At 42.1% G+C, this 27,006-nt stretch overlaps 1 protein-coding gene and 1 long non-coding RNA gene across 4 annotated transcripts in view; one reads left to right on the top strand and one right to left on the bottom strand.

The window, feature by feature from the left end:
* Window positions 1-27,006, bottom strand: part of CNTNAP5 (contactin associated protein family member 5) — an 810,836-nt gene that overhangs the window by 442,796 nt on the left and 341,034 nt on the right. For all 3 annotated transcript variants that reach the window (XM_058715579.1, XM_058715580.1, XM_058715581.1), the window contains exon 4: window positions 15,892-16,039. In XM_058715579.1, the coding sequence (XP_058571562.1) occupies window positions 15,892-16,039 (148 nt within the window). The remainder of the gene's footprint in view (window positions 1-15,891; window positions 16,040-27,006) is intronic.
* Window positions 3,971-5,652, top strand: LOC131503858 (uncharacterized). Its single transcript, XR_009257656.1, has 3 exons — window positions 3,971-4,193; window positions 4,423-4,503; window positions 5,516-5,652. It is a non-coding gene; the product is annotated as an uncharacterized LOC131503858 (long non-coding RNA).

Raw genomic sequence — 27,006 nt, 5'->3', positions numbered from 1 at the left:
TCCTTAAAAGTTGATATGAATTTCCCTGGTGTCCCCACTCTGTTGTACTTCTTTCGCTCAGAGCAGTGCTGTTCCTAAGAGGAGCAGGGAAACCACACAAACTTTTGAGAGGCTTTTTTTAGGGTAGACGTGGAATGCCTTCCCCACCCTCACTATCTCCACTAAGCTCAAACCCCCTTTCTTAGTATATTTCTGTGGTCTCACTTCAGTAAGACATTCTTATATTCAAAATTTGTTGACCTCCCTCAACACATGTGAGCACCCATGTTCAGCACAGGAAGATAGTGATAAACTCCACTGTATTGTTTGGTCAGCCCACATTTCAGTCCTGGCTACCCGTCCCGCCCCTCCCCAGGGGCGTTCCCCAATTTCTTCTTGCAGAGAAGACAGCTGTTAGATATTTAGTTCCCAGAGTGGACAATCTTCCTCTCTCTCAAAATCAATTTTTTGGATCTCGTTACTGTGAATTTAATTCCATTCAATTTGTGGCCCGTTAAGGTGGTTATACATTGGCAGATTTCTCCAGAATATGAAGGAGAGCCCATGTGGGGACCCAAAAAGGTGCAGGATATGGGCAGGTAGGTCCTACAGCCCACAAAGCTGTCCTTTTAGGTCAAGATAAAACCAGCACATACTCCCCTCCATCCCAGCGGTACTGAGAAATGCCAGCACTGGCCGATTTCCCACTGGGCCCATAATTGCTGACCCAGCTGTCAGAGCTTGTTTTCTGAGAAAGACAGAGTTCTGGAGGCATACTCTGGCATATTTGATGGATGTTGGTAGCTTGTCAACAAACCAGCTAAAAAAAGGGCTCCACTGAATTAAAGATTCCAAGCTCAAATCCCCAAGTGAGCTGAGAAGGATGCTGGTGTGGGCCCAGGACACAGAGTCTGTTTTCTCATAGACACAGAAGCCCAAGCTCAAAGCTGACAGGAGACACCATCGATTCACCCTGAGACAATTAGTCCCACTCAGACTCTTTGGCTGTTCACAGCAAACATGATTTTCAATACAATCACAGGTTGAAGCTTATCTTATGATACATTATATAAGAAAAATGATTATTATTCAGACCATATGCTTGCACCGAGGACTCGGGGGCTTTGGCTAGCAATCCACAAAGCACAAAGGTTTCCACAGTCGGCTCGCACTTACACAGATCCTCTACCAATCCCGACTTTTCCAGGCCTTATCAGAAGCTAATGATAACCTCAGATGAACTATGAAAGCAATGTCAGTTTCCAAAGTTAGCACTGACAATCCCTAAGAAGCGCTTTCCTCACGGAACTTCTGACATTTCTATGTACGATAGACAGCAGGGAAAGCACAGAATGGATCTCAAGAAGACAACATAAAAAACAGCCAGAGTACAAGAAAAACAAAAACAAACAAACAAAAAACTTTGAATTTCAGCCCTAACTTTAGCAGATAGAATTTTTAGCTCTGACAGTCAGACTTGCCTTCTTAAAACGCCCAGGGATTTTTGGATATCTTAGACATATAGACATCTCTGAACACACTTGAAGTTTGTAGCTCCACTGGACTGTTCACGAGCTATGAAGAATTATACCCAAATAATGTACTCACTTTAAGGAACTCTATAAACAGTAGAGATGCTTTGGCTGTTTATTCTTAAGTCCACTGGCAGATCTTGGGCCTATTTTGTACTCTTTCTGTTCACTATGCTGAGCTATGAGATGCAGATGATTGAGACATGGGTCGTTCCATCCGGGGACACAGACACAGTGACACGAACACCCAGCAAATGAATCACTCTGGTGGAGTAGGAGGTGATAAAGGGAAGCATAATTACAGTCTGTTTAACTTTCAGCCCAAGTAGACACATGTGGGATGGAAGGGGAGCGTTGGACAACTAAACTGTTGTCAGAACAGTATGGCCCAGGACTGGGTCACCCCAAGGAAAAAGGTACAGGACAGGCCACGGGAAGTGGCAGGCGTGACAGGTTAACAGAAGGTTTTGTTAAAGGGGTACTGTTTCACAAATCTTATTCACAAGTTCCCAGAAGGAGGCATCAAGGCAAAGCCCTGTCCTGAGCAGGCAGCCTTTGGTGTGCAAATAGCATAACACAGTTATGAACTGTCTGCTTGCCTTCCAGATCGCCAGTAACCTTCAGCCGCAACGCACAAATGTTCCCTGTGAAAGGGAGTTCGAACAATGAGCATCATTTACGTAGGAGGGTCAGCATTGGAGAAAACAGCTGTAATTTCCCACCATAAAACTAGTGGGTATTTTTTTTTCTTTTTCTTTTATTTCTTTTAGTTTATTTATTTTTGAGAGACAGGGACAGTGTGAGTGGGATAGGGGCAGAGAGAGAGAGAGAGAGAGAGCGAGAGAGAGAGAGAGAGGGAATCCCAAGCAGCCTCCACACCACCAGCACTGAGCCTGAGGCGGGGCTCACACTCATGAAACCGTGAGATCGTGGCCTGAGCCACAGCCAAGAGTCGGACGCCAAACTGACTGAGCCACCCAGGGGCTCCGGTATTTTTGTCTTAAAAAAGATTGACCATGGTTTCATTTGGGGGGAGAAACTGAATACCCCTTGTTAATGATTCTAGCTGAGTACCATCAGTGAAGAAGTCACTCCAGTGACCATTTCAACAGAGAGTAAATGTAACACAAACTATAGGGGGCAAGGCCTTGGCCTTTGTGAGGAAGCCCACGGCTGCGGAAAGTGGCTGATCTAACTATCAGTCCATTTTGCCTCCTAAGGCTCCTTTAAAATCATACCCATTAGCATAAGGGTCACAGGAATCAGAGCCATACAGTCAGTCAAAGCACAGAGCAGGCAGACAAACATCAATTCATCAGGAAAAATGGTTAGCTGTGGATTTCCCCTCCTTTTCTGGCCTTACAAAACACCTTAACCCCACGTTTATAAGAATCTGTCAGCCTTTTTTATTTATTTTGTTTTTTTAATATTAATGTTTTATTTTTGAGAGAGAGAGAGAGAGAGAGAGAGAGAGCGCGTGCGCATGAGCAGGAGAGGAGGAGAGAGAGAGAGAGAGAGAGAGAGAGAGAGAGAGAGAGAGAATCAGAAGCAGGCTCCAGGCTCTAAGCTGTCAGCACAGAGCCTGACGTGGGGCTCGAACGCCATGAACCAGAGATCACAACCTGTGCTGAAGTCAGATGCTTAACCGATTGAGCCACACAGGCGCTCTATGTCTGCTTTTTTTTTTTTTTTAAAGCTACTAAAACTCCTGAGTTCCTATTGTCCTATATATTTCTATATCTCCAAAGCCTAGCAGAGAGGGGACTAATGAGTAATGTGTGTTGCCTACTGAAGTAGCTTTAAGATCCTCAGTCAATAATAACTGTTATTTCAGATTCATCAGAAATGCTGACCTATGAGAGAATACCACAGTGTTTTTTAGTTAATATATTCTCACTGCACATGTACATGTATATTTGTCTCTTCATAGAAGAGTTTCTTTTTTTGTTATTCTTCTGTGAACTATGAGAAAAAAAGAGAAAAAAAGGGAAGGGAAGAAGTTGACTAACTCAATTTTAAGACCCTTCTGGGCCCTGATTTCCTCATCAATAGACTGAAGAAATTGCAATGAGTGATTGTGGAGGTATTTCTGGCTATAAAATTCTATCTATGATTTCCAAAGCAGGATTCAAAGCTCACACTGGGGTCTCCAAGCCCTGAGGCCTGACTGCTGTCATCATGTCCTCTGCTCCTCTAGGGTTTAAATAGCTATAAACCTAGCCTCTTAAAGTCCCCTGTGATATGGACCTTAACATGCCATAGATGAAATTTACAGTTTTGCAGCCTCTACCATGTATGACAAATGGCCCCAGATGATGGGAACAACAAAGAGGGCAGCTGAAGCTGGGATGACAAAGAGATTTATTTGGGGAAAGAGAATGTGACTTCAGCTCTGAGGCTGATGAATTTTAGACGACACCACTTGGCAATAATTAACCAAGTAGGGGCAAAGTCTTTTTCTGTGTGGAAAGGAGGCAACTTAAGGTATACTAACATGGTTGTAAGTTTTAACGAGATTGGGAAGTGTGGCAGATCATGATGCCTTATCTGAATTTATAATACTTTTTAAAATTAGCTTCCCATAGTGAAAGGAATTCAAATAGAAGCCCCCCGAACAGAAGTCCCCTTAACCTAAAGTCTCCAGATGGGCCTGATGAAGGTGTTGGAACCTTTCAGGAACTGGTATGTAAAAAAGTTCACACTCTTCCTTTGAGGTGCAGGTGGAATGTGGTCCTGAATAAGCTGGGAAAAGAAAAATGGGGAGAAGTGTGGTGACCAGCTTAAATAACAGCCGAAGACAATGATGATCAGAGCTAACCCTTTTTCAAGGCTTATCTTATGCCAAACGCTGTTTCAACCAATTTGCCTATGTGAAACAAGGACTATTATTACCTGTGTTTTCACTAAAAAGGAAGCTGCGTCCACAGAAGACCCGAGATTGTCCAAGATTATACAACCAGCAGGTGAGAAAGCTGGCTTTGCATCTCTGGTGGTGAGTATGCCCGTGTGTTAACGTGACTATATACGGCCTATAACAGTGTTTACATTTCATTTAAAATCCTTAAGATTTGCAATCACAGACATGAAAATGTAGACAGTGTAAACTAAGAATGAAATGACTCTCATAGCTAGGAGAGGAGCTTGAGAAAACGGTTTTAAACTCTGGCTCCATATGACCACCACCTAGGAACAGCAAAAAAAAAAAAAAAAAAAAAAAAAAAAAAATGCTTATGCTGGGCTCTCTACCCAGAGATTATGACTTAGTATTTAGAAACAGAATATCCCCCAGGTGATTTTTATGGAGAGTTAGGTTTGAGAATGCAGGTAAGGGACAAAGAGGTAAGGAGCTACTGGACGGGGCAGTAGCCACACTCTGTTCCCGGACACCTTCCTATGCTCAGGAACTGAAGGTTGCTCACATTGGGCTTTGGGAATAAACCAATAATATGGGTACCAGAAAGCTGAACAGAATGCTTTCCAGTAATATTTTCCCATGTCATACGACTAAATGCTTTCAGACACATAGTAAAAGCCCACGGATATAGGAACAGTACAGAACTGGGTTCAAAGCCTGTCTCAGAAGGCCACTGGCTGTGCCACTTTGAGGAAGTTGTTCATTCAACAAATTTAATAGCTATTAATTGAAATGAGCCTCTTTTTGTGCTATGAACTAGGTATGAAAGTAGATATGCTCCTTGATGTTATAGAGCCTGAAATAGTGAGATAGGTAGCTCACAATGAAATACACATTTCAATAGCTACTAGATATCTATATTGATCTATCTCTATTTCTCTCTTACTGTGTGTGTGTGTGTGTGTGTGTGTGTGTGTGTACGTGTATTCATTCTATATGCTGAATGTTGTATCTCCCAAAAATTCGTATGTTGAAACCTACTCCCCAGTGTAATGGTATTTGGAGGTGGGCTTTGGGAGAGGAGACAAGATCAATGGGATTAATGTTCCTATGAAAGAGACTCACCAAGTTCCCTTGTCCCTTCTGCCAGGTAAGAACACCATGAGAAGATGGAAATCTATGAAACAGGAAGTGAGCCCTCCCCAGACACCAAATTTGCTGTGCCTTGATCTTGGACTTTCCAACCTCCAAAACTGTGAGAAATAAATGTCTGCTGTTTATAAGCTACCCAGTCTATGGTTTTCTGTTATAACAACCCAAACAGACTGAGGCAGAGATCGATGCTTTGAAATAAAAGAATGGTATGTGTTAAGATAAAAAAAAAAAATGGAAGGGTAACTTTATTTGAATTGGGAATCAATTGGCACCTCTCTGAGAAAGTTATAATAAAGCTGAGATAATTGAAGAGTTGAGCTAAAGGGGCACTTGGGTGGCTCAGTCGGTTAAGCATCTGACTTGAGCTCAGATTATGATCTCATGGTTCGTGGGTTCAAGTCCTGTGTGGGGCTCTGTGCTGACAGCTCAGAGCCTGGAGCCTGCTTCAGATTCAGTATCTCCTCTCTCTGCCCCTCCCCCACTCGTGCTCTGTCTCTCTCTCTCTCTCTGTCTCAAAAAATAAATAAAAATTAAAAAAAAAAAGAGTTGAGCTAAAGAAGGCAGAGATGGTGGGGAGGAGGAGCCCTCCAGACAGAGTGATCAGCCCATTCAAGGGCCCTGAGATAGGAAGGAGGCAGCATGGCATGAGAGACCACAGAACAGAAGTCACTAGAGCTTGAGCCCAGGTAGGGAGGGACACCACAGAGCGGTGAAGCCAGTGAGGCAGGTGAAGGCCAGGTCCCCTGGTGCCTGTTCTTCATGCACAGGGTGCACAGGGCTTTGGTTGTGTTATGTGCAAGCAGAAGCCAGTGAAAAGTGTGCAGCAGGAAGGGGCTCAACTCTGTATTCTATGACAATCCTGCTGACTGTAGTGAAGATAATGGAAAAGAAGAAACAGACAAAAAGAAAAAGAGTGAAAGTGGGTTGCTGAATTAAAAATGCAGGTGACACAAGAAGTAACTGAATGAGGCTGGTGACTGTGAAGATGAAAAGAAATGGGCATATTGGGGATGGATTGGGAAGTCATACCGATAGAACTTGTTGATGGATTTGCTATGGGAAATAAGGGAGAGCGCAGATTGAAAGAATGTTTCCCACGGCTGATTTGGGCACCTGGTATTGTCTACTGAGATGAGGAGGTCCACAAGCAGAAGAAACTGAATGTGGTTGGAGGGTTGATTTTAAGAGTTCCCTTTGGGACATGTGAAATTTGAGCTATTTATGACATAATGAAATTGAGATATCAATCAGGCAAATGCATATGTAGTTTTAGAGCTCAGAAGAGATATTTGGCTCAGGATGAAAATCACTTAACTTATCTAAAAGACACTTCATCTTTATATATTTCAGTCGGTCGGAAGGGAACCTTGGGAGTCATGTGTCCCACTCTAGATTTTGGCTCAGGCTGTGATCTGACAGTCCTAGGATGGAGTCCCATGTTGGGTTCTACACTGACAGTGCAGAGCCTACTTGGGATTCTCTCTCTCTCTCCCTCTGTCTGTCCCTCCCTTGCTCATGCTCTCCCTCTCTCTCAAAATAAATAAATAAACATTAAAAAATAATAAATTTCAATCTGTCCTTGTACAGTACATAGGAGGAGTACTTCCTATTTGAAAGACATGGGGGAAGGGAAGGAACAAAATAGTTACAAACAGAGAGGGAGGCAAACCATAAGAGACTCTGAAGTACAGAGAACAAATTGAGGGTTGATGGGTCGGGGAGGTCAGAAGGTGAGGAAAATGGGTGATGGGCTTGAGGAGGGCATTTGTTGGGATGAGCACTGGGTGTTGTAGGTAAGCGATGAATCACGGGAACCTATTCCTGAAGCCAAGAGCACAGTGTATATACACTGTATGTGGCTTGTTTGACAATAAATTATATAGAAAGAAAGAAAGAAAGAAAGAAAGAAAGAAAGAAAGAAAGAAAGAAAGAAAGAAAGAAAGAAAGAAAGAAAGAAAGAAAGAAAGGCTGTCGAGGCTTGGAGCGTGTTGTACTGTAATGTGCATATTAAATGACAGTGGGGAAGGGGTATGTTGATGATGACAGTGGCTTTTTTAATGGAAATCATAACTGAAAGATGGAATGGTTGCCACCAATAGCAAAGATACTCGCTCCCTCTCCCAGAATGAGTCGCCATTAATCACAACGAAGAATGATGCTCCCCATTTCCCTATTTCTTCTTTTGTAGTCTCTACAGGAGATGAATTATTTTTCCCAATTCTATACTGACATCTTTATTTCAAGTGTGCATCTTTACGCTACCAACTCAGTGATGTAGGAGGACCCACATCCTTTATTTACTTGGGTCACCGCATGAACGTGTTTGGCCAAAAACTAATCAACCTGAACACTGGTCAGAGAGAGAAAACATCCCCACAAAACTTAAAAACCCAGGCACCCCCAGTTGACAACAGTGGTGACACAAGAGGAAACATGGTAATGGAGGAGGTATTCAAGAACTCTTATGAGAACATAATGAGAATCTAGCAAGTGTGGATGCATACATGGAAGATGTGTCATAGCCATCACAAACTCGACACACAGCAAGAAGTGGTTATAACTCGTTCAGATTAGCTGTCGGCACGGTAAAATTATCTTCTTGGTTCACCAGGGAATTATTCACTTCGTGAAATTATTCAGCAGAAGCAATCCGAAAAGAAGAACTTGGATTGTAGTCTTGGCAGAATGCCATGGAAGACCACATTGGATCCTACTCTTGGGCAGAGAGAGAGAGAGAGAACCGGAAGGAGGCAGAGAGCGGAGATCCCAGAGCCCATGACAGCAGCAGAAGCACCAGCAGAACGCATCTGAATCTGGGAGAGGCCCCTTCTCTGACAGAGGATGTGGTTGGTTAATGTTTCCCCAAAAAGCAACATGTCCTAGCAATACAGGGCGTTCCTCTATGGATACACACCTACTTTAGTACTAGCTGTCAGTTACTAAACACAAACTGTTTGCTACATACTCTGCTTTATGTTTATACACAGTAACTCAAAGGTGACACAGTAGTCTTTAAAGTAATTACCACTGTGATTTGAGGATGAGGAAACAAGAGACTCAAAGGCGTCAGCAGGGTTTGCTGGAAGGTTCACGTGTTTCATAACAGGCCATTTGTTCACCCGTTCCTATCTGAGCACACAAAGGGAATCTATTGCTCTGAACTTCATCATGACCATGGCAAAAAAGACAGCACTGGTAACACGAAAGCAGTGGGAACGTCTGTAAAATGAGATGGTCACTGGGGAATTAATAAAAGAGAATGAAGACGATCAAGAAGAAAAGATGTTAAAAACATAAATACTTAGGGAAAATGGAGATATGCTTTTACTTCTAGAGATTTTAAGACAGAATATACCAGAATAGCCTTAAGGAGGCTCCAAACACAAATCGATCTGGGAACTGCAACCACAGATAATCTCAATTATTCAACGAGAAAAAGTGTAAGGTATGAAAGACACCCATGTGGAAGGAAGATTCTCATAAGCTCATAATTTCATTACTTACAAAAGGCAAGAGAGGGACGCCTGTGTAGCTCAGTGGGTTAGGTGTCCGACTTCAGCTCAGGTCGTGATCTCACAGTCCGTGAGTTCAAGACCCGCGCCAGGTTCTCTGCTGACAGCTCTGAGTCTGGAGCCTGCTTTGGATTCTGTGTCTCCCTCTCTCTCTCTCTGCCCCTCCCTCACTCACGCTCTGTATCAAAAAATGAATAAACGTTAAAAAATAAAAATAAAAGGTAAGGGAAAGGCCTTCATTGGAAGGAGTACTGCAATTTTTAAAAATGTAATGAACACTTTCAAAAATGAACAACGATGGCTAGCATCTACATCTAAAAATTAATTGCACATTAAATATTCACAGAACACACAGCAGCTGTCAGACACCAATCTAGGTCCCAGGTAGCTGAGAGGTAGGACATGATTCCACCTTATAGAACAGATTGGTGACAGATTGGTGGGGAAGCCCCAGGTAACTTTAATTTAACAAGATGAAACCTAGAATTGAAACATAAAACCTAAAAGGAGGCCACATGGCAAGGTCTAGGAGGCAAAAAGATTTCAAAAGCAGGTGATATCTGATCTGGCTGGTGAAGGGCAATCAAGAGAGAAAACCTAATGAAGGAGAAAGAGGATTTTTCGGAAAAAGGCAGCTGCAAGAATGAAAACATGCAATCTGGAGAGAAGCCCAGGTCTGTGCCGGGAACTGTGCATGTACACACAGCGGAAGCTGAATATGGGGATATGGCAAATGAGAGGGGTGGAGAACTCTGAGCTCCGCCAAAGGCTGTGAGGAGCCCTTGAAGGGTGAGCCATTTCTCCTTTCCAGAAGGTCCTGGAAGCAGGGAGACGGCCACTACAGCTGCTGAAATGCTGGCTGAGATAAGAGGAGGGACAAATCAGAGGATCACGTGACTGGGGTCTGCAGAAGTGTACAGGGCACGAGATTTTCAAGCCGGGTTTGGAGAAAGAACAAAGAGGCTCAAAGAAATCAAAAGGGAACAAAACAAGAGCCTCCAGCTGGGGCGGACTCTGCCATGTTGAGGGATGACTGCAAGACACTGAAAGGCAGCCTGCTTTGACTCCTCCAACAAGGAGAGAGCTTTTCAAACTGGAAAGGCTAGACTTTATTAGGAAGGAAGTGAAGCCCAGGAGAGGTTAGAGAAGAACAAGGGCTATCTTTTACTATAAATATCTTTCCTCCTGCAGGCCAGATGAAGTTTTTTAAGTTACTGTAGGGAAATGCGGGAGCAGAGAGAGACAAGTGGCTCTGTTTCCTACCTTCCTGCCCTTGCCTCTTGTGCACTAAGCAGCAAAATCCCGCAGCTCTCCCCCAGTTTCCCCTCTGTGCTCACCCCTCCTGCTGCCTGGAGATCCCCTCTGCCGGGCAAGTCACTACTCAACTTCTGAGACCTAGCTCAGGCGGCTGGTATGTCTGCAATCTTTCTGATACCAACAGTAGCACTGGCTTACTTTGTCCTCTTCCCCTCCCCCCGGGTCCCCTTTGCGAATTCCTATGAGGCACACGCCGTATTTTGTGGCAGGTTTTTATTTACATGCTTGTTACACCCTCTCTGACTATCAGCAATGTCAATCATTTGACAAATACTGAAAGAATACCAAGAACCCAGCATTGTGATGGGCGTGGGGGTACCTGACAGGTGCAGTGACTGCCTTTTCAAAGCAGAGAGTCCAGTCGGGAGACATATGTCAAAGAAACAATTGAAGAATTAATTAATGAAATGCAATCATACAAAAGCGCTTCAAAGAAAAAAAAACTACAGGATTCATTAAAGTTCACAGAAAGGTCTTGTTTATTTCTTATATCCCTCAGGGCTTTGCATGATGCGTGGTGTATGTGATGTATCTTAATTGCTCAATAAAGTTGTCAACTGAAGGAATAAATGAGTGAATGAGTGAATGAATGAATGAATGAATATGCAGATATTTCCAAAATGGTTAAAACTTTAAGTCTTAAGAAATTATAGAACTGTAAGTTTTCCACCAATCTTTAGCAACATACTCAAATGGATTTTTGGACAAAAAGGTTTATGAGCCCATGGTGTGGGGAGAAAAACAGTTCCCTAGAAACTACAATGGGTGTTATTAACAGCAAGTAATTTCAGGTGAATTACATGGTTGCCCATGCTGAGACTGGACTGATATATGTATCCATTCATTCCTAAATACCTATTTCTGCCTATTAGGTCCTGAGACTTAATAGACAAGGTGCCTATTCTCATGGCACTTACATTCTGGTGCAGGGCTTTGGAGAGGCAAACAACAAACAAGTAAACCAAAACAAACAAAGAAGATTCTGTTTTGTGAGAGGAACCACGAAGAAAAAAAAGGCACAGCATATAGCCAGGGGATAACAGCTGATACACAGGAAGTAGGGCAGGAGACTTTAGAAGGGCAATTAAAGTGGACTTCTCTGGGGGCACTTGGGTGGCTCAGTCAGTTAAGCGTCTGACTCTTGATTTCTGCTCAGGCTATGATCTCATGGTTCCTGAGACTGAGCCCCACATAGGGCTTTATACTGACAGAGTGGAGCCTACTTTGGATTCTCTCTCTCTCCCTCTCTCTCTCTGCCCCTCCCCCACTCATGCACATGTGTTCTCTCCTTCTCTCTCTCTCAAAATAAATAAATAACATTTTAAGAAAAGTGGACTTCTCTGAAGAGGTGGCATCAGAATTGGAATTGCATTGGCTAAAGGAAGTAACTCTGTAAAATCTTGGAAAAGTTGTTCTATGCCTAGGGAACAGAAAGTGCAAAGGCCCTGTGGTAGAAAAAGCCTGGCATGTTCCAGGAATAGCAAGATGGCCTCTAAGGGCTGGAAGAACTAAAAGGAATTTGAAGAGGTTGGCAAGGAACCTCCAATAAGAAATTCTACTTGCTGGAAAGGAGTCTCAATTTTATTTTAAGTGAAGTACGCAGGGGAATGATGCAATTCTCTATAATATTTATAAGAATCACTTTGGCTACTGCCTCCCAAATAGGTTTGGGGAGACTGGGGCATAGAGCAGGAACTCCAGCTGGAAGGTGATTTAAATACACTGGGGGAGAAGAGACAGAGGCTGCAGCTCTGGAAGGCAGAAATATGTGGATTCAGGGCACATTTTGGAGGAGAGAGCTGATGCAGCTACTGTGAACTTAAATAAGTTGCACGGGAATGCCAGTTATGGGAAAGGAGGACTCAAGACTGCTTTCTGGGCTTTTGCTCTAGCAGGTGAACAAACAGTGGTGCCATTTACTGAGTTCAGGGATATGTGAACAGGTGTTTGAGGGAATGGTAATCAGGAGTTGTATTTCTGCTCTATTCAATTTAGACTTTCACGAGGACATACCTAGCATATTGCCTATATAATTCTAGAGGTCAGGCCAGGAGATACAGATGTGAAGACGATCAGCGTATCCACAGTGTTTAAATTCATGGGACTCTGTAAATTCAGATGGGCTTGGGGTGTAGATGCAAAGAAGTTCTGAGACAGAGCCCTGAGATTGAGCACAGGTAGCTGGTGAGCCAGAAGGGAAAACCAGGTTTTTAAAAGGTAGAAATAGGTAACTGAACCAAATACTACTGAGAGGTTGAGTGAGATGAGAAAAGGGAAGTGACCACTGGATTTGGTGATGTGGAGTTCTTCACTGGTGGTCTTTGCTGAAGTAGTTCTGTGGGGTGTTTTGCATTAGATGATAGAGAGATAGAGAGATAGATAGATAGATACAGATACAAATAGATACATATACAGATACAGATACAAACAGATACAGATACAGATACAGATACAGATACAGATACAGATACAGATACAAATAGACTACACAGAACTGCTTACATGAGTGTGGGGGCCCCAGGCAAGTCCGAAATTCATCTGCAGGGTGGGCTGTCAGGAAGGGGAGGACGAAACTCGGGCAGGACCTGAAGCTACACTGTACAGGTAGAATGTCTTCTTCCTCAGGGAAACCTCAGTTCTGATCTTAAAATCTTTCGACCGACTGAATCTGGCCCACCCAGACATCAAGAATACTCTCCTTTCCCCAAAGCCCAGTGACTGCAGATGGTCACCACCTCCCAGCGACTCCTAGGTTAGTGTTTGGTTGGATCCTGGGACCCTGGCTAGCCAAGCAGACACCTGGAACGGAACACCACATGTGTCCAGACCGCAGAGAATCAGATGCAGTGTGCTGGGGTGTGAGCAGGTGGAGGTGCTAACCACACACAGACCTTGGAGAGAAGCTGTTCTGTGAAAAGCAAGGGAGAGAAGGAGTAGCTGCTAAGTAGGGCTAGTCAGCTTTTGTTGTATTCCTTTTGATAGCTTATAGAGCAAAGTCTTCTATGTACAGGAATGACCCAGTCAAAGGGAGGATGAGATGGTATTGAAAGGGAGGACCATCCTCTGATCCAGAGGACACACAGAGACTTGTTTTTAGATAGAAATGAGAGATGAGGGATCGTCTGGGTGGGGCAGTCGTTAAGGAGGCGACTCCTGATTTCAGCACAGGCCACGACCTCGCTGTGTGTGAGATCGAGGCCCACTTCGGGCTCTGCACTGACAGAGCAGAGACTGCTGGGATTCTCTCCCCCACCCCCACATCTCTTTCTCTCCCTCAAAATAAATAAATGTTAAAAAAAAAAAAAAAAAGAAGTGAGAGGTGAATTCTTTTTTTTCCCCAAGGGAAAGCAAAAAAGCACCAGGACCAATGATTGGAAAGGACCGAGTGAAAGCAGCTCCCCAAGGTGGCTAACACCCCATCACTCACAATAGGTTCCCAAAGATAAGTTATCCCTTGAGGGAATGCACTCAGTGGACATGGAGCCTACCTGGAGGGCAGACCCCGTAGGACTGGCCTTCCTCCAAATCAGGGACTGTGAGCCTGGTCAAGAATTGGGCTTTAGCAGATCTGTGGGCCTCCTAATATTATAGAAAAATCTGCTTATGAAAAAATGTCACTGTGGGTGCTCTTCTTAAGGGGATGTCCCTTGCTGCCATCAGAGTCTCAAAGGGGTCTGGCACTGGAAAAAGATGAATGTGTCCCTCCAAGGTCTCTTTCAACCCTCCAGTCTGCTCTTCAACTTGATGCGAGGAGTCTTTCTGTGTATGCATGCAGAACGATGTACATGAACAGCAAAGGAAAGCTGACTGGCTGACAGAAAACAATGAGGACATGTTAAACAGTAATGGGATTGCTACCCCAAAATAAATGGCTGAAGTCATAACATAGGTAACCTCTTTACTTCAGCATGAAAGTGTCAACTTTTACTTAAAAATAAACCTCCGACTCTCTCTCTCTCTCTCTCTCAAAATATATAAATAAACTTAACAAAAAATTACTTTAAAAAAAAGTTTTCTTTAAAAAAAAAAGGGGGGCATCTGGGTGGCTCAGTTGGTTAAGCGTCCAACTCTTGGTTTCAGCTCGGGCCATGATCTCATGGTTAGTGAGTTCAAGCCCCGCATCAGGCTCTGCACTGATGGTACGGAGACTGGTTGGGATTCTCTCTCTCTTCCTCTGTCTCTGCCTTCACCCGTCATTCTCTCTCTCTCTCAATAAGTAAATAAATAAATAAATAAATAAATAAATAAATAAATGTAACAAAAAATTACTTAAAAAAAGTTTTAAAATTAAACCTCCAAAGTAGCAACACCTGTTATCAAGAGAAGAGGCATCAAGGGAATCCGGGCATGCCAGAGAACCTGGGATTGGAAGCATGTGCCCTCATGGACATTCTGTGCTGTGTTATGCAAGGGCTGAAGTGGAATGCAGTGTTTCCCTAGCCTAATGGTGTGCTGTTGATGTATCTGTTGTATAACATACTCTTTCTGGAAATGCTTGTTCAAGATAAAGACAGCCATTTCACAAGTAAATCCCCTCTGTGCAGAAATTTATTTTTACTAGATGCTCTTATGTCCATCGCTTCCCTAGGGAGCTTGTTAATACTTAGCTTTCTGGGTCCCTACGCCCAGAATCATAATCCAGTATGTACAGGACTTGGCTAGGCAAATGCATTTTTAAGGACCGCTCCAGATGATTCTGATACAGGCATTCAGTTGGCCATATTACAAAAAAACGGTACAAGCACATAACCCAATAGGCACTCTTATAACCAAAACCAAGATCTGTTGAACCATGTTAGTGCTAGCAATCACATGTGTTCATACATTAGGGATCACTGGGTTTTAGTATATAAGCAGGAGATGTCACTGCTAAGGTAGAAAACTAATTTATGATGGCCTACTTTTAGTTTTAAATATAAAACTTGCAGAGGAGAATTATAGGAATGATTACATTTCCTGCGTAATTCTGACTGTATTCCAGAGCGATTGCCAGTTCTACCCGTGGTTACCATATTCCTTATTTGCCAGCCACTTTTACGTTCAAGAACAACTCACAGATGAATAGTTGGCTAGCATAACTCCAGGCGAGAAGCATTCCCTGGGTTACATCAGGTTGGAATGCTCCTTTTCCTCCCCTTCTAGAACAAGTGAAGAGGGAGAAACTTTTCTCTTCACGGTGCTGAAGGAGGGGCGAATTTATCATACCTGTAATACCTCACTTCTGGGAAAGAATGGAGCCCAAATTCCTCTTCTACTTCAAGGACAAATGATGCTCACATTTCAAGAGCTCTTCACTTTGAACTCTGGGCTGTTGTTAAGCTCTTATCACGTTAGCACTACCAAGCTGCTTCATCCCTAGACAGAAGAAGACTTTTTCTAGCTCTGGGTTGAATTTTACATGTTCAAATGTGCAGAAGTTATTAAAGGCTTGAAAGAGTTTTGAAACAACCTGAGATTGCCATCACAATGTAGATAAGCTGGTAACCCTTGGGGGGGCGGCACTCACAACACATCAGCGTTGAGGGTACGTGTGTACACTTACTATAGGAGCATCCGTAGACCTCCACCCTCATGCCAATCTTTCCACTTGGATTCCATTCCAGGGGCACAAAGCGAATGAAGCGGGCTCTCACTGAGTGCAGTAACTTATGGTGCATCACGCTGTCAGCATTCATGTTTCCTGCAAAGGTCTGCGGAGAGAAAAGGAGGCCCCGTGAGATTTGTGACACCGTTGCATCTCCTTCCCATGCCGAGCTCAAAGCACCTCACTGCAAATCCACATATGTTACTCCACTGAGTCTTTCCAAGAAAATCCTCAGTTTCACAGATATGTCAAATAGAAACCGACTCCTGTGAAAATTCATTATGTGCCTTTTTTTTTCAGAAATGCTATCCATTATTCTTTCAGGAATTCTCTCCCCCAAGGTTAGACATGACACTTGAAAGCTTCACAAAGTAAATAATACCATGACGTTCCAATATTTCTAATACTCATAGTCCCTTCCTGTGGTAGAGGAGATAAGTGGCCATCTCCTCTTAGAAGGAAAAGGCTTTCATTGAAGTAACTGTTACCATCAGTTGAGGCCAGTCACTATGCTAAGCACTTTCTATTATGATTATTACCATTTCACAGATTAAAAAAAAAAAAATACCTGAAGCGTAAAGAGAAAAAGGGTGAAGAAAAAAGAAATCTTCACATCATCCAACTGGTTGGGAATTGGTCTGAGATTCAATTCCATGGTCGTCCTATTCCAAAGCTTGTGGTTTTTCTACAGCCCCACACTCTTCAGCTATCGCCATGTCAATCGTTACTGGAGGGAGAAGGGGGGTTCTGACTCTTATGACTCTTAGGTAACTCATTTTCTCAGGAAGTTGAAGCAAAGGAGCACATAGTTTGGGAACTATTGGGCGCACCAGAATTATGTCCTCTAGTCTTCATTTGGATGAGGGATTTCTGGAGTAAAACTTTTTCTGAAGATGGAATCCAAAGTCTCACACCCCATCTCTTTTCCCCATTGGGGTAGAATATACGTAACATAAACGTCCCACTGAAACCATTTTAAAGTGTATATTTTAGTGGCATTAAATACTTTCACACCATTGTGCAACCCTCACCACTAGCCATCCGGACAACTTTCTCATCACCCCAAGGTTCCCTAATCCTTAAGACAGTATGTCATCTAGCACATGGATTTGCTTGCTTCATTAAAAATCGTCATTTGCCTTCTTTTCTGATTCAAGTATTTGTAGATAAAGCATACTTGCTAATGTCCCATCAATGTCAATAAAAAGGAGATCCACTAGTTTGTCAAGTGGCCAAAATGAACACGAAGTAAAGTATCTTATGTAAACAATGGAATTGAATCCATTTTCAAAGATCCCATCTGAACTTTGTCTGTATCCTCACCACAGCTGTGAACACTCAGACATTCTGCAGCACACAATACACCCAGGGGCTACTAACTCTGACATGAAACAATTGATAGCGTCACTATTACGCAGCACAAAGTGGCTTACTGAAGAATGAATACATTCACTTCCTAATTTGCAGCTACACCTGCAACAAAATTCTCATGTAACGGAATGACTTAGTGGAGAGGAATTCCTCAAGATTCAAATCCAACATCCAGGCCACAGATTTAGGCAAGGCTGTACCATTTTTTCTTCATGCAAATAAGAATGACTCTACTTGGCAGGCTGGCTCTTCCATATGTCCTGCTCCCAACTTTACAACTGGTACAGGTATAAACCTTCTTCAGTCCCTTGTTCACTTAGAAAGGATCTTTCCCAGGGCACCCGGGTGGCTCAGTCAGTTAAGCATCCGACTTCGGCTCAGGTCATGATCTCACAGTTTTTGGGTTAGAGCCCCGTGTAGGGCTCTGTGCTGACAACTCAGAGCCTGGAGCCTGCTTCTCCCTAGAGAATCTGCCTAGAGATTCTGTGTCTCTCTCTCTCTGCCCCTCCCCCACTCACATTCTATCTCCCTCCGTCTCAAAAATAAATAAACATTTAAAAAAAGAAAGGAATTTTCCCTATAGAGTTTAGAGTTTTCGGTTTCCATTTTTAATGTTTTTGTCCACATTTCTTTGATATCTATGTTCATACATGTTGTATATCTTGGGGAGAGGTACTGGTGGTTTCTGATTGTCCTGGATAGAATGAAGGTATTTCATGGTTTTCTACAACCTAACTGGGGAGTTTCCATTCAGTAATCTGGACTCCCTCTTACTCATGGATGCTACAACCCACCTCCCAGCCACATAAAGGCCCTGGGTCTATAGTATCTCTATCTAACCTAAACTTTCAATAAAATCTTTCTTACACTGAGGACAATGGGGTGCCCCCTCCAGAGTTCTATGTAATATATAGACCAAATATATCTTAAGCTAACATTTAAATCCTGGTTGTATAATTCTAGATATAAGATTTATTTTGTGAACCTGGAATCCTTTATAGGATCCCTTAACTCATGTACTAAGTGCTCTGATGACGGAATCTTGGATTCTCATCAAAAAGGGCACATCTTGGAAAGATTGTGTAACATTAGGCAAGCGACTTAATCTTTCTGAGTCTCTCTGTCATGATCTGAACATCTCATGGTCCCAGAGCTATATAATTTGTAGTTTCATAGCCTCATAGGCTCATGCCAGAAGAGACCCAAGGTCTCAAAGTTTGAGATCTCAAAGTATGCAGTGCATGGTCCCAGGACCCTCTTGGTGCTAAGAGGCTAACATTAACTTGGGAATACTTAAAGCTGGAGTCTAAAGGAAGCTTCAGCCAAATTCTCACCAAGTTCACCAGTTCAACTTCTGACAAGATCAAAAGTAATCATCATATATCAATGCAGGAAGTTGCAGGCTAGAAAGAAAAGCAAACAAATGTCTCCTTCCTCTCCCAGTGCTTGAATTCCAAGGCCCTATTAGATTCATTAAAGCTATCACTCACCCCAAGTCAGCTCAACTGCTAAAGATACCTGGACAGCATTAAGGGTGACAGCTGACTTTTCATGAGAAATGTTAGAGACCAACTAATGCTGAAAGTAGGATACCATTAATCTAGCATTCTTTTGTTTTAAGTTTATTTATTTTGAGAGAGTAAAGAGAGCAGAGACAGAGGGAGAGAGAGAATCCAAAATAGGCTCCACACCGTTAGTGCAGAACCCAATGCCGGGCTCAAACTCACGAACTGTAAGACCAAGACCTGAGCCAAAATCAAAAGTTGAACACTTAAGCCACCCAAGTGCCCCTCAACTTAACATTCTATACCCAGCAAAAATAGCTTCCAGCTCTGAAGAAAAAATAAACATAGTTTCATTTAAACAAAACCTGAGATAATTTATTACCAATAGACCTCCACTGCTAAGAATTGCTACATAAGTAATTCTATCTAAAGAAATTGATACAAGATAGAATTTTCTATTTTTTAATTAATTTGTTTATTTTTGAGAGAAAGAGAGAGAACACGCACATGCAAGTGCATGAGTAGGGGAGAGGCAGAGAGAAGGAAAGAGAGAATCCCAAGCAGGCTCCATGCTGCACGGTCAGTGTGGAGCCCGATGCAGGGCTCAAAGTCATGAACTGTGATATCATGACCAGATGTGAAATCAAGAGTTAGACGCTTAACCAACTGAACCAACCAGGTGCCCCAAAGACAGAATTTTCAATGTGCAGGAAGGAATTAAGGATACTGAAAGGGTTAAAAGTGTGGGTAAGGATAAAAGACTAGATTTCTTTCTTTTCCTAAAAATTGTAAAGTCAATTCACACTTTAGAGGAAAACTAAAAACACATTGTGAGATTTATAACATATATAGAAGAAAACATATGTCAACAAAGCTGCATAGAACGGGATACAGGATAAATAGAATTACACTAGTGCAAGGCTGCACTTTGTATATAAAGTGATATATTAGCAATTTTATATAAATTATGTTAAAGATGCACAAAAATAAACCAAAAAGGTATAGCCGCAAAGCCAATAAAAGAGAAAGGATGGAATAACATAATAATAATAATAATAATAATAATAATATAAGAACAACAAACCTGATCCCAGTTTAACACAAAATAAGATAGGAAATGAGAAACAAAGGAATAAATCACAGGCAAGGAAAAAAAAAAAAAAAGGTAAACTTAAACTTTACCAAACTGGTGATTACATTAAAAGAAAAATGATTAAAACTCCAGTGAAAAGTTAGAAATTGTCGGGCTGATGGAATAAGTGTGTGTGAGGAAGAAGCCAGTAAGGATGTAGAATATTCAAACAGTGAAACTGGCCTAATTAATGTTCACAGAACATGGAACAATGACAGGTTAAATACATTGTTTTCAAGTGCACACATAGGACATTCACTAAGAGGGACCCTATCATATATGGTAAAAAAAAATCATATGGCTTGTTTTCTGACCACAATTAAGTTGTCATAATAATAACTTATTTAGGAAACCCTCAAATGTTTGGAAGTTATTCAACACACTTCTAAATGACTCATAGGTCAAAGAAGAAATCAAAATGGAATTTAGAAAATAGTTCTAATTGAATGATGATAAGAACACTGTATCAACATTTCTGGAACATAGCCAAAGCAGCCCTTAGAAGAAAATGGATGGTTACAAATGCCTTTTTTTTTTTTACATGAGAAGGAAGAAGTAAAGTTAAAAATCTATATTTCCATCCCAAGAAGATAAAAAACTAGTAAATCTGAACTCAGAATGTTATACTCAGCACTAAAAAATAACCAACAACACCTGCTCCAATACATGTGTTGGGCAAAAGTAGCTAGCCATCAGGAGTGCATACTACACGATTCTATGTATATGAAGTTCTAGAAGGCGCAGAACTACGCTCTGAGGATGGAAATCACATCAGCAATTTTCTCGATGATGGGAGACAGAAAATGACCACAAAGAATATCCATCAATTCATCTGAACATAACGTCCACACAAGGTAGAAAATCTGCATGATCTTCATTTTAAAGATGAGACAACTTGATTTTGGAGAGCCTAAATTGAATCATAAATTATAAATCAAGAAATTATCAAATTGAGACTGGATTATAGAGACTCTGATTAAAGTCCGGTGACCCTCTGATTGCATTCTCATTATTGCCCATATACATCGGGTTTCTGAAACCAAATCATGGCTGTGGGACAATAAGAGCTACCAGGTTTGAGGGTCTGCTCCATGCCAGGCACTTGCTAGGCCCTCCGTGTAATTTTAGTTCACTCTGTTTACCTCAAGAAGGTTTAGCCAGCTTCCTCACTAAAGGAGCCTCCCTCCGCTCCCCCGCACACGTACATTTCAACTTTCCGAAGTTGCGGCACATCTTACAATTGTGCTGCCAGTCGACAAGGGATTCCCCACCTCACTGGCAGACTTTGGGAATCAGGTCAATTTGGAGCAACGGTATCTATACTGTTTCTCACAAGTTTGTTTGGTTCTCACCCCACATCAACCAACAGTATACTGAATCTGGGCACAAACCTTTTACTATTGTCATGGGATAAGTGGCATTATTTTATTATAAAATATCATGCATATTGTTCTTTTCAAAAAATGTTTATTTATTTATTTTTAGAGAGAAAGAGAGAGGGGAGGAGGGACAGAGAAAGAGGGAGAGAGAATCTCAAACAGGTTTCACACTGTCAGCACAGACCCCACGGTCGGGCTCCATCTCATGAACCATGAGATCATGACCTGAGCCAAAATCAAGAGTCAGATGCTGAACCCACTGACTCAAGAGTCAGAGCCACCCAGGAACCCCTCATGCATATGGTTCTTGAGGCTGTTCATTGATTTGGTCCCTACATAAGAACATAGTGCATAAGCTCATCTTTCTTCTCCCATATCATCCCCCATAGTTCAAGAAGTGTAACGACCACAGAAGGTTGAGTTCATGTGCACTCATAAGAGAAAATAACTACCTAGAAGGGGGCTCACAGGAGGAGCATGTAGGAGAACACACAAGAAAACGAGAGTTTCAGAGTCAGCATTCAGCTCCTTCCCCTTACACATTCATTCCTTGTCACTACACAACGTTTTGGCTTATGAAAGGAAGACCCTTTGCTCAAGATGAAAGTGCTGATACTCTTTTTATTCTTTACTAGGCAGCTAATGGAGTAGGCACAAACTATGAGGCTAAGACGGGATGGTCAGTGGCACTTACCCATGGAGAGTGAACGGGTATGGGCTCGCTGCTACCCAAGCAACTCACTTGGCTGTAACAAATACATCACATTGTGCCAAACCCACTGATGGCTCGGACTGGCAGTGAGACTGCAAGCATCCAGGTGCCATGGGGAAGATGTCATTAATTTGCCTAACTGCAGCGTGGGCAATAAATAACAGGTGCAGCAACCAAATTCTGCCTCCGTAACCTTGACAGAGAATATCAGGAATTCTCAGAGAGACCTATTTCAAGTCTGGTGCTCTGCCAAACTCCATGCTGCCTAAGGGTCTGTTTTAAAAGAAGCAGTAGAGTGGGAGAGAAAGGATATGAGCTGTGAGTGCTAATCCTAACCACCTTGCTGATTCGCTCTGTCGTCCCTTGCAAAGCGCAAGGACTGTAGTTCCTTTGGGGATATGGGCTGTATCTTATTTTAAACCGGAATGTCTAGTGCACGGAACGTGGTATTTCTTCAAGGTATGTTGAAATGGCATTCGGCAACCCAAACCAAATCTGTGCACTGTAGTTATTTCAAAATCAGTGAATTTCAAACAGCATCTTAACTTCGCTCACACTGGTATTAGTAAGTTGCTGAATCACTGAGTGAATGAATAAGCAAAGGAACACAACTTTTCTGACTCTTGGTTTTCTCACCAGGAGAACCGTGCAAATAAAATCTCCAAGGCAGTGGCGAAACTTACATTAAATACTACATGCAAATGACATTGCACATAATAGATTCTCACAAACCACACAATACTCTCACAGAGAGACAGAGAGAAATTCCAATAGCTAGTTCCTGTGTAAAAATATCTTTGTGTGAGAGCATATTCTGAAGCAGTGACTTACTAATACCCTCAAGCCCCATGCAAGGCATTTGTCAATCATACTTACATTTTCTGAATGACATTCAAAGGGTTCTCCCAGAAAAAACAGTACAAACTAAAGCTAAGGAAGGACTAGCAACCCAGAGCTAATCAGAAATACATTTTTTTTCTTATTTAATAAGATACATTTAATAAGGCAGAGGGTAATTAACATGCAAACTGCGGAGTTAAAACTAAAATTGATACACCCATTCAGGCTTTGAAGTTCCAAACTGCTCTGTAGGTGTGCTGAGCACTTTGTGCTGAAATGGATTTCAGATAAGCACTTATACAAAAGAAACTGAGAGGTAAGTGTTAGGAACTAGACACTATTGGTGGGAGACAGGAATTCTGTTTCTTACCGTTTATTTGCTGTTTTTATATATTTTTTTATTTGAGTATAATTGATACCCAGCATCACATTAGTTTCAGGTGTATAACATAGTGATCTGACAAGTTCATAAGTTATGGCACGTTCACCCCAAGTGTAGCTACCACCTGTCACCATACCTCACTATTACAGTATCATTGACCATATTCCTTAAGTGACAAATTTTAGGGGTATAAAAGGGAGAATTAGACTACTGAATTCTTTTTTTATTCTACTCCTGTTTGTAGGAAAAGTGTCCATTACATCATTATATCCTTATAAGAGCAGATGTGGTATATCTACTTGCAATTTCATAACAGCAATTATTTAATTGGGCTAGAAAGCCACCCTGAATTTGATAACTGCGTAAGAACAACTCCACCTCTGTCGCTTGATCCTGATAGCTGGCAAAGAGGAAAACTAATCCATGGCACTGTCCTCCTTTGCCAGTACAGTCTCCAGAGTAGGAGAACAGTTCAAGGATTGAGGGCAATAGTAGAGAAAAACTGTCACTCCCACTTGACCTTGATCACAAGTAGAGTAGGGTTCTCAGGTCAAGCCCTGCTAGTAACCATCACACACTCATGTTCTGTTCCCTTCTCTTAGGAATGACATGTTCTTATTTTTTTCCAGTTCGTGACTGTATCACTGAAGAGATATTTGCTTCCTCCTCTGTTTCTGGAAGTAGAAGTGCCCTCCAGCTTGAGGTATGAGTGCTTCCTCATTCCCACCCCAGCCCTGACACAACCTTTGCCAGACATGTGCTCTCATGCAGTCAATGGCCAATTGTCATTTTGCTCCTAGACTCCCTGTCCTGACCTTAACTGTCAGTCATCTGCTTGAAAGGATGGTTACTGTGGTTATTGTGTGGCCAGTTGAGAAAATGGAATGTTATGTGAAGTCATAATACTGGCCACTTTATTATTTTTTTATTAATTTATTTATTTTTGAGAGAGACAGACAGACAGACAGTGCAAGCTGGGGAGGGGCAGAGAGAGAGGGAGGCACAGAATCTGAAGCAGGCTCCAGGCTCTGAGCTGTCGGCACAGAGCCTGATGCAGGGCTTGAACCTATGAACTGTGAGATCATGACCTGAGCTGAAGTCGGACGTTTAACTGACTGAGACACCCAGGCACTCTTTGATCACTTTAGCATTAAATTACCCATATTAGGGGCGCCTGGGTGGCGCAGTCGGTTAAGCGTCCGACTTCAGCCAGGTCACGATCTCGCGGTCTGTGAGTTCGAGCCCCGTGTCAGGCTCTGGGCTGATGGCTCGGAGCCTGGAGCCTGTTTCCGATTCTGTGTCTCCCTCTCTCTCTGCCCCTCCCCCGTTCATGCTCTGTCTCTCTCTGTCCCAAAAATAAAAAAAAAATAAAAAAAAAAAAATTACCCATATTAAAGTTATTTGCATGCAAATCTCATCAGGTATAAAGTCTCCAAACAAACTTAACCCATCACGTGCATTCTGGCTTATTCCAGAGTAAGCCAGAGATAGTGAGGGAAATAGTGAGACTTGCCAGCAGAAGTTAGTGAGTAACTTACAAAGATTCAAGGCCTTCAATTAAATGCCTCTCCCACTGGAGGCACCAGTGCCCTCAGAAACCAGTACCCATCCCTAGGCAGAAAAACTGGTTTCTCATAGATACCGCAGACCATGACCGTGGCATCTGGATATCTACCTCCACTTTCTCCTTCAAAAGTGATTAATTCTACATCCATTTCCTCATCTTCCCCCAGTCTGACGAACCAGTGTGTTCCTCTGTAAGCTACTTGAATTAAAACAATTCCATCAATATCTCAAGTGCAAAGAGAATTAATTCATTGAATGTCAACAGTTACAAGCGCTAGGAGAGGGCATTGCTAAAGTTATGTTAAAGTAGAAGTTGAAGGAAGGGCTCTCAAATTGCCACTGGCCTCTGCCCATTTACAGCTTTAACAAATCATCATTGATTTAAAGGAAGTTTCCAAGTTAAGTTGCTCAAAACTCTCCCTAGACCAATAGGAACCTTATGCATACAATTAGGCTATCAGCATCGTTGTGACAATTATTGATCTAGGTCACATTACTAGAAAATAAAGTAAGATCAACTAATAATGTGGAAATAAGATATATTAACCCACAGCTAAATAATAGAAATGTGGTATTTTGTCTACCAGAGTGGATGATCCAGAACCCTAATTATTCTTGAGGACACTATGCATGTACAGATAAATTATTTGTTTAAAAATATGTATTTATATGAGACACCAAATTCCTCCATTGTCATTGCTGTGTTTGTTCAGAGGTTCCAATTTTTGTGTGACTTCTGCTGCATTAAGTATAATGGGTAATAAAGTGATTGTTGACAACACTGTCATATATTTACATTTCCATCTCTTGTGCTAAGAGCTATAACACCATCATGTATGGCAGCTTGACCATATGGTGCACAACTGGAGAAGATTGAAACACCCACTTAGCAAAATCAGACTTTTCAGACTCCACTAAAGCAAAAAGAAACAATTCCTTTGCCCTCTTCTGATTTCTGGAAAAGAAAGACAAAGCTTTCTGAACTTCCTGGTTCATGAAATGGAGAACTGAGCATGGGGGTTGCCAGGAGGGCCTGGTCTTCTATTACAGGATCCAGACCGAAGAGACCCTACAGTAAGGACCTGGTCCAGAGCTAGAAAGAGACTACCTGATACATCCAGGGTAAAGTCATGGGGCAAAGGGAATAATGAATACCAAGATGGAAAGACTGTTGAGCTTTTCTGCCCGTTTATGTGCACTGCAGTCTTTTGTAGGGGCTCTTGCCAACTCCTTTTCCCTTCCCAGTAAAACCCACCCTCCTATCTTGCTTTATTTTCCTTCCTAAACTCATCTTGCTTTACTTCTTTGTCTCTCTCCTTGTACTGTGAACTCCAAGAGAGCAGGGACTTCTGGAATCACATGTGAGGCCCAGAAAGATTTGCTGAATAAAGGAACGATACACATTTTTTCCCCTAAATTGTTCCATTATAGAACCCTGCTCTTTTTTCCATGGAACATCTCAAAAGAATGTTGCACTATAGAAATATGCACAAAGCATCACCCTGAGAGAATTTCATGTTCATACCATTTGGTGGACAAACCAAAGATAGAAGTTTTAAGACATTTTCTCAAGGAAGGACAATTAGTTGAAGGGAGAATTGAAGCAATATTACGTATAGGAGTTCCTTCTACCATTACGGCTGACTTTCATGCTCTTAATTCCTTGACTAGAGCATTTCAGAGAAGCAAATAGAGAGGGAAGTTTCAATCTGTATAGTTAAGAAAGCCTAAGCTATCCAGCCTATCAAAAACTACCCGAGGGAGAAGTATCACAAGGAGAGAGTGGGCAGCATACATTGTCCACATTTCTTCCTTCATTCTATTCTGTGCCTGTGATGGTTCAATTGTTCGCCTCACAAACTATATGAAGACTGTGGATGTGGTTCCCACTGTCCTTTACATTTAACTGGCCAGAGAACAGGCTAGGTCCTACGAGGACCAAGTGAGGACTAAAGGGTTCTAGGATGTTCTTACCATTATTTCCTCCACAGTGCTTTACGGGCTCACTTCCAAATAGCAATGTCTATACCAGCTGATAAGCCCCAATTCACCTGTCATGTAGCTGATTTTCTCCTAAAGATAATTTAACCTTGCTGAATAGAAACCTTTGAGGAGACAGATTTCTCTGGAAATAGGAGCATGGAAGCAGTCAACACATGTCTTTTTTTTTTTTTTTTCCTTCATTC

Source organism: Neofelis nebulosa, chromosome 2, assembly GCF_028018385.1.
Source record: "Neofelis nebulosa isolate mNeoNeb1 chromosome 2, mNeoNeb1.pri, whole genome shotgun sequence".
NCBI lineage: Eukaryota > Metazoa > Chordata > Mammalia > Carnivora > Felidae > Neofelis > Neofelis nebulosa.
This window is presented reverse-complemented; position numbering and strand designations above follow the sequence as displayed.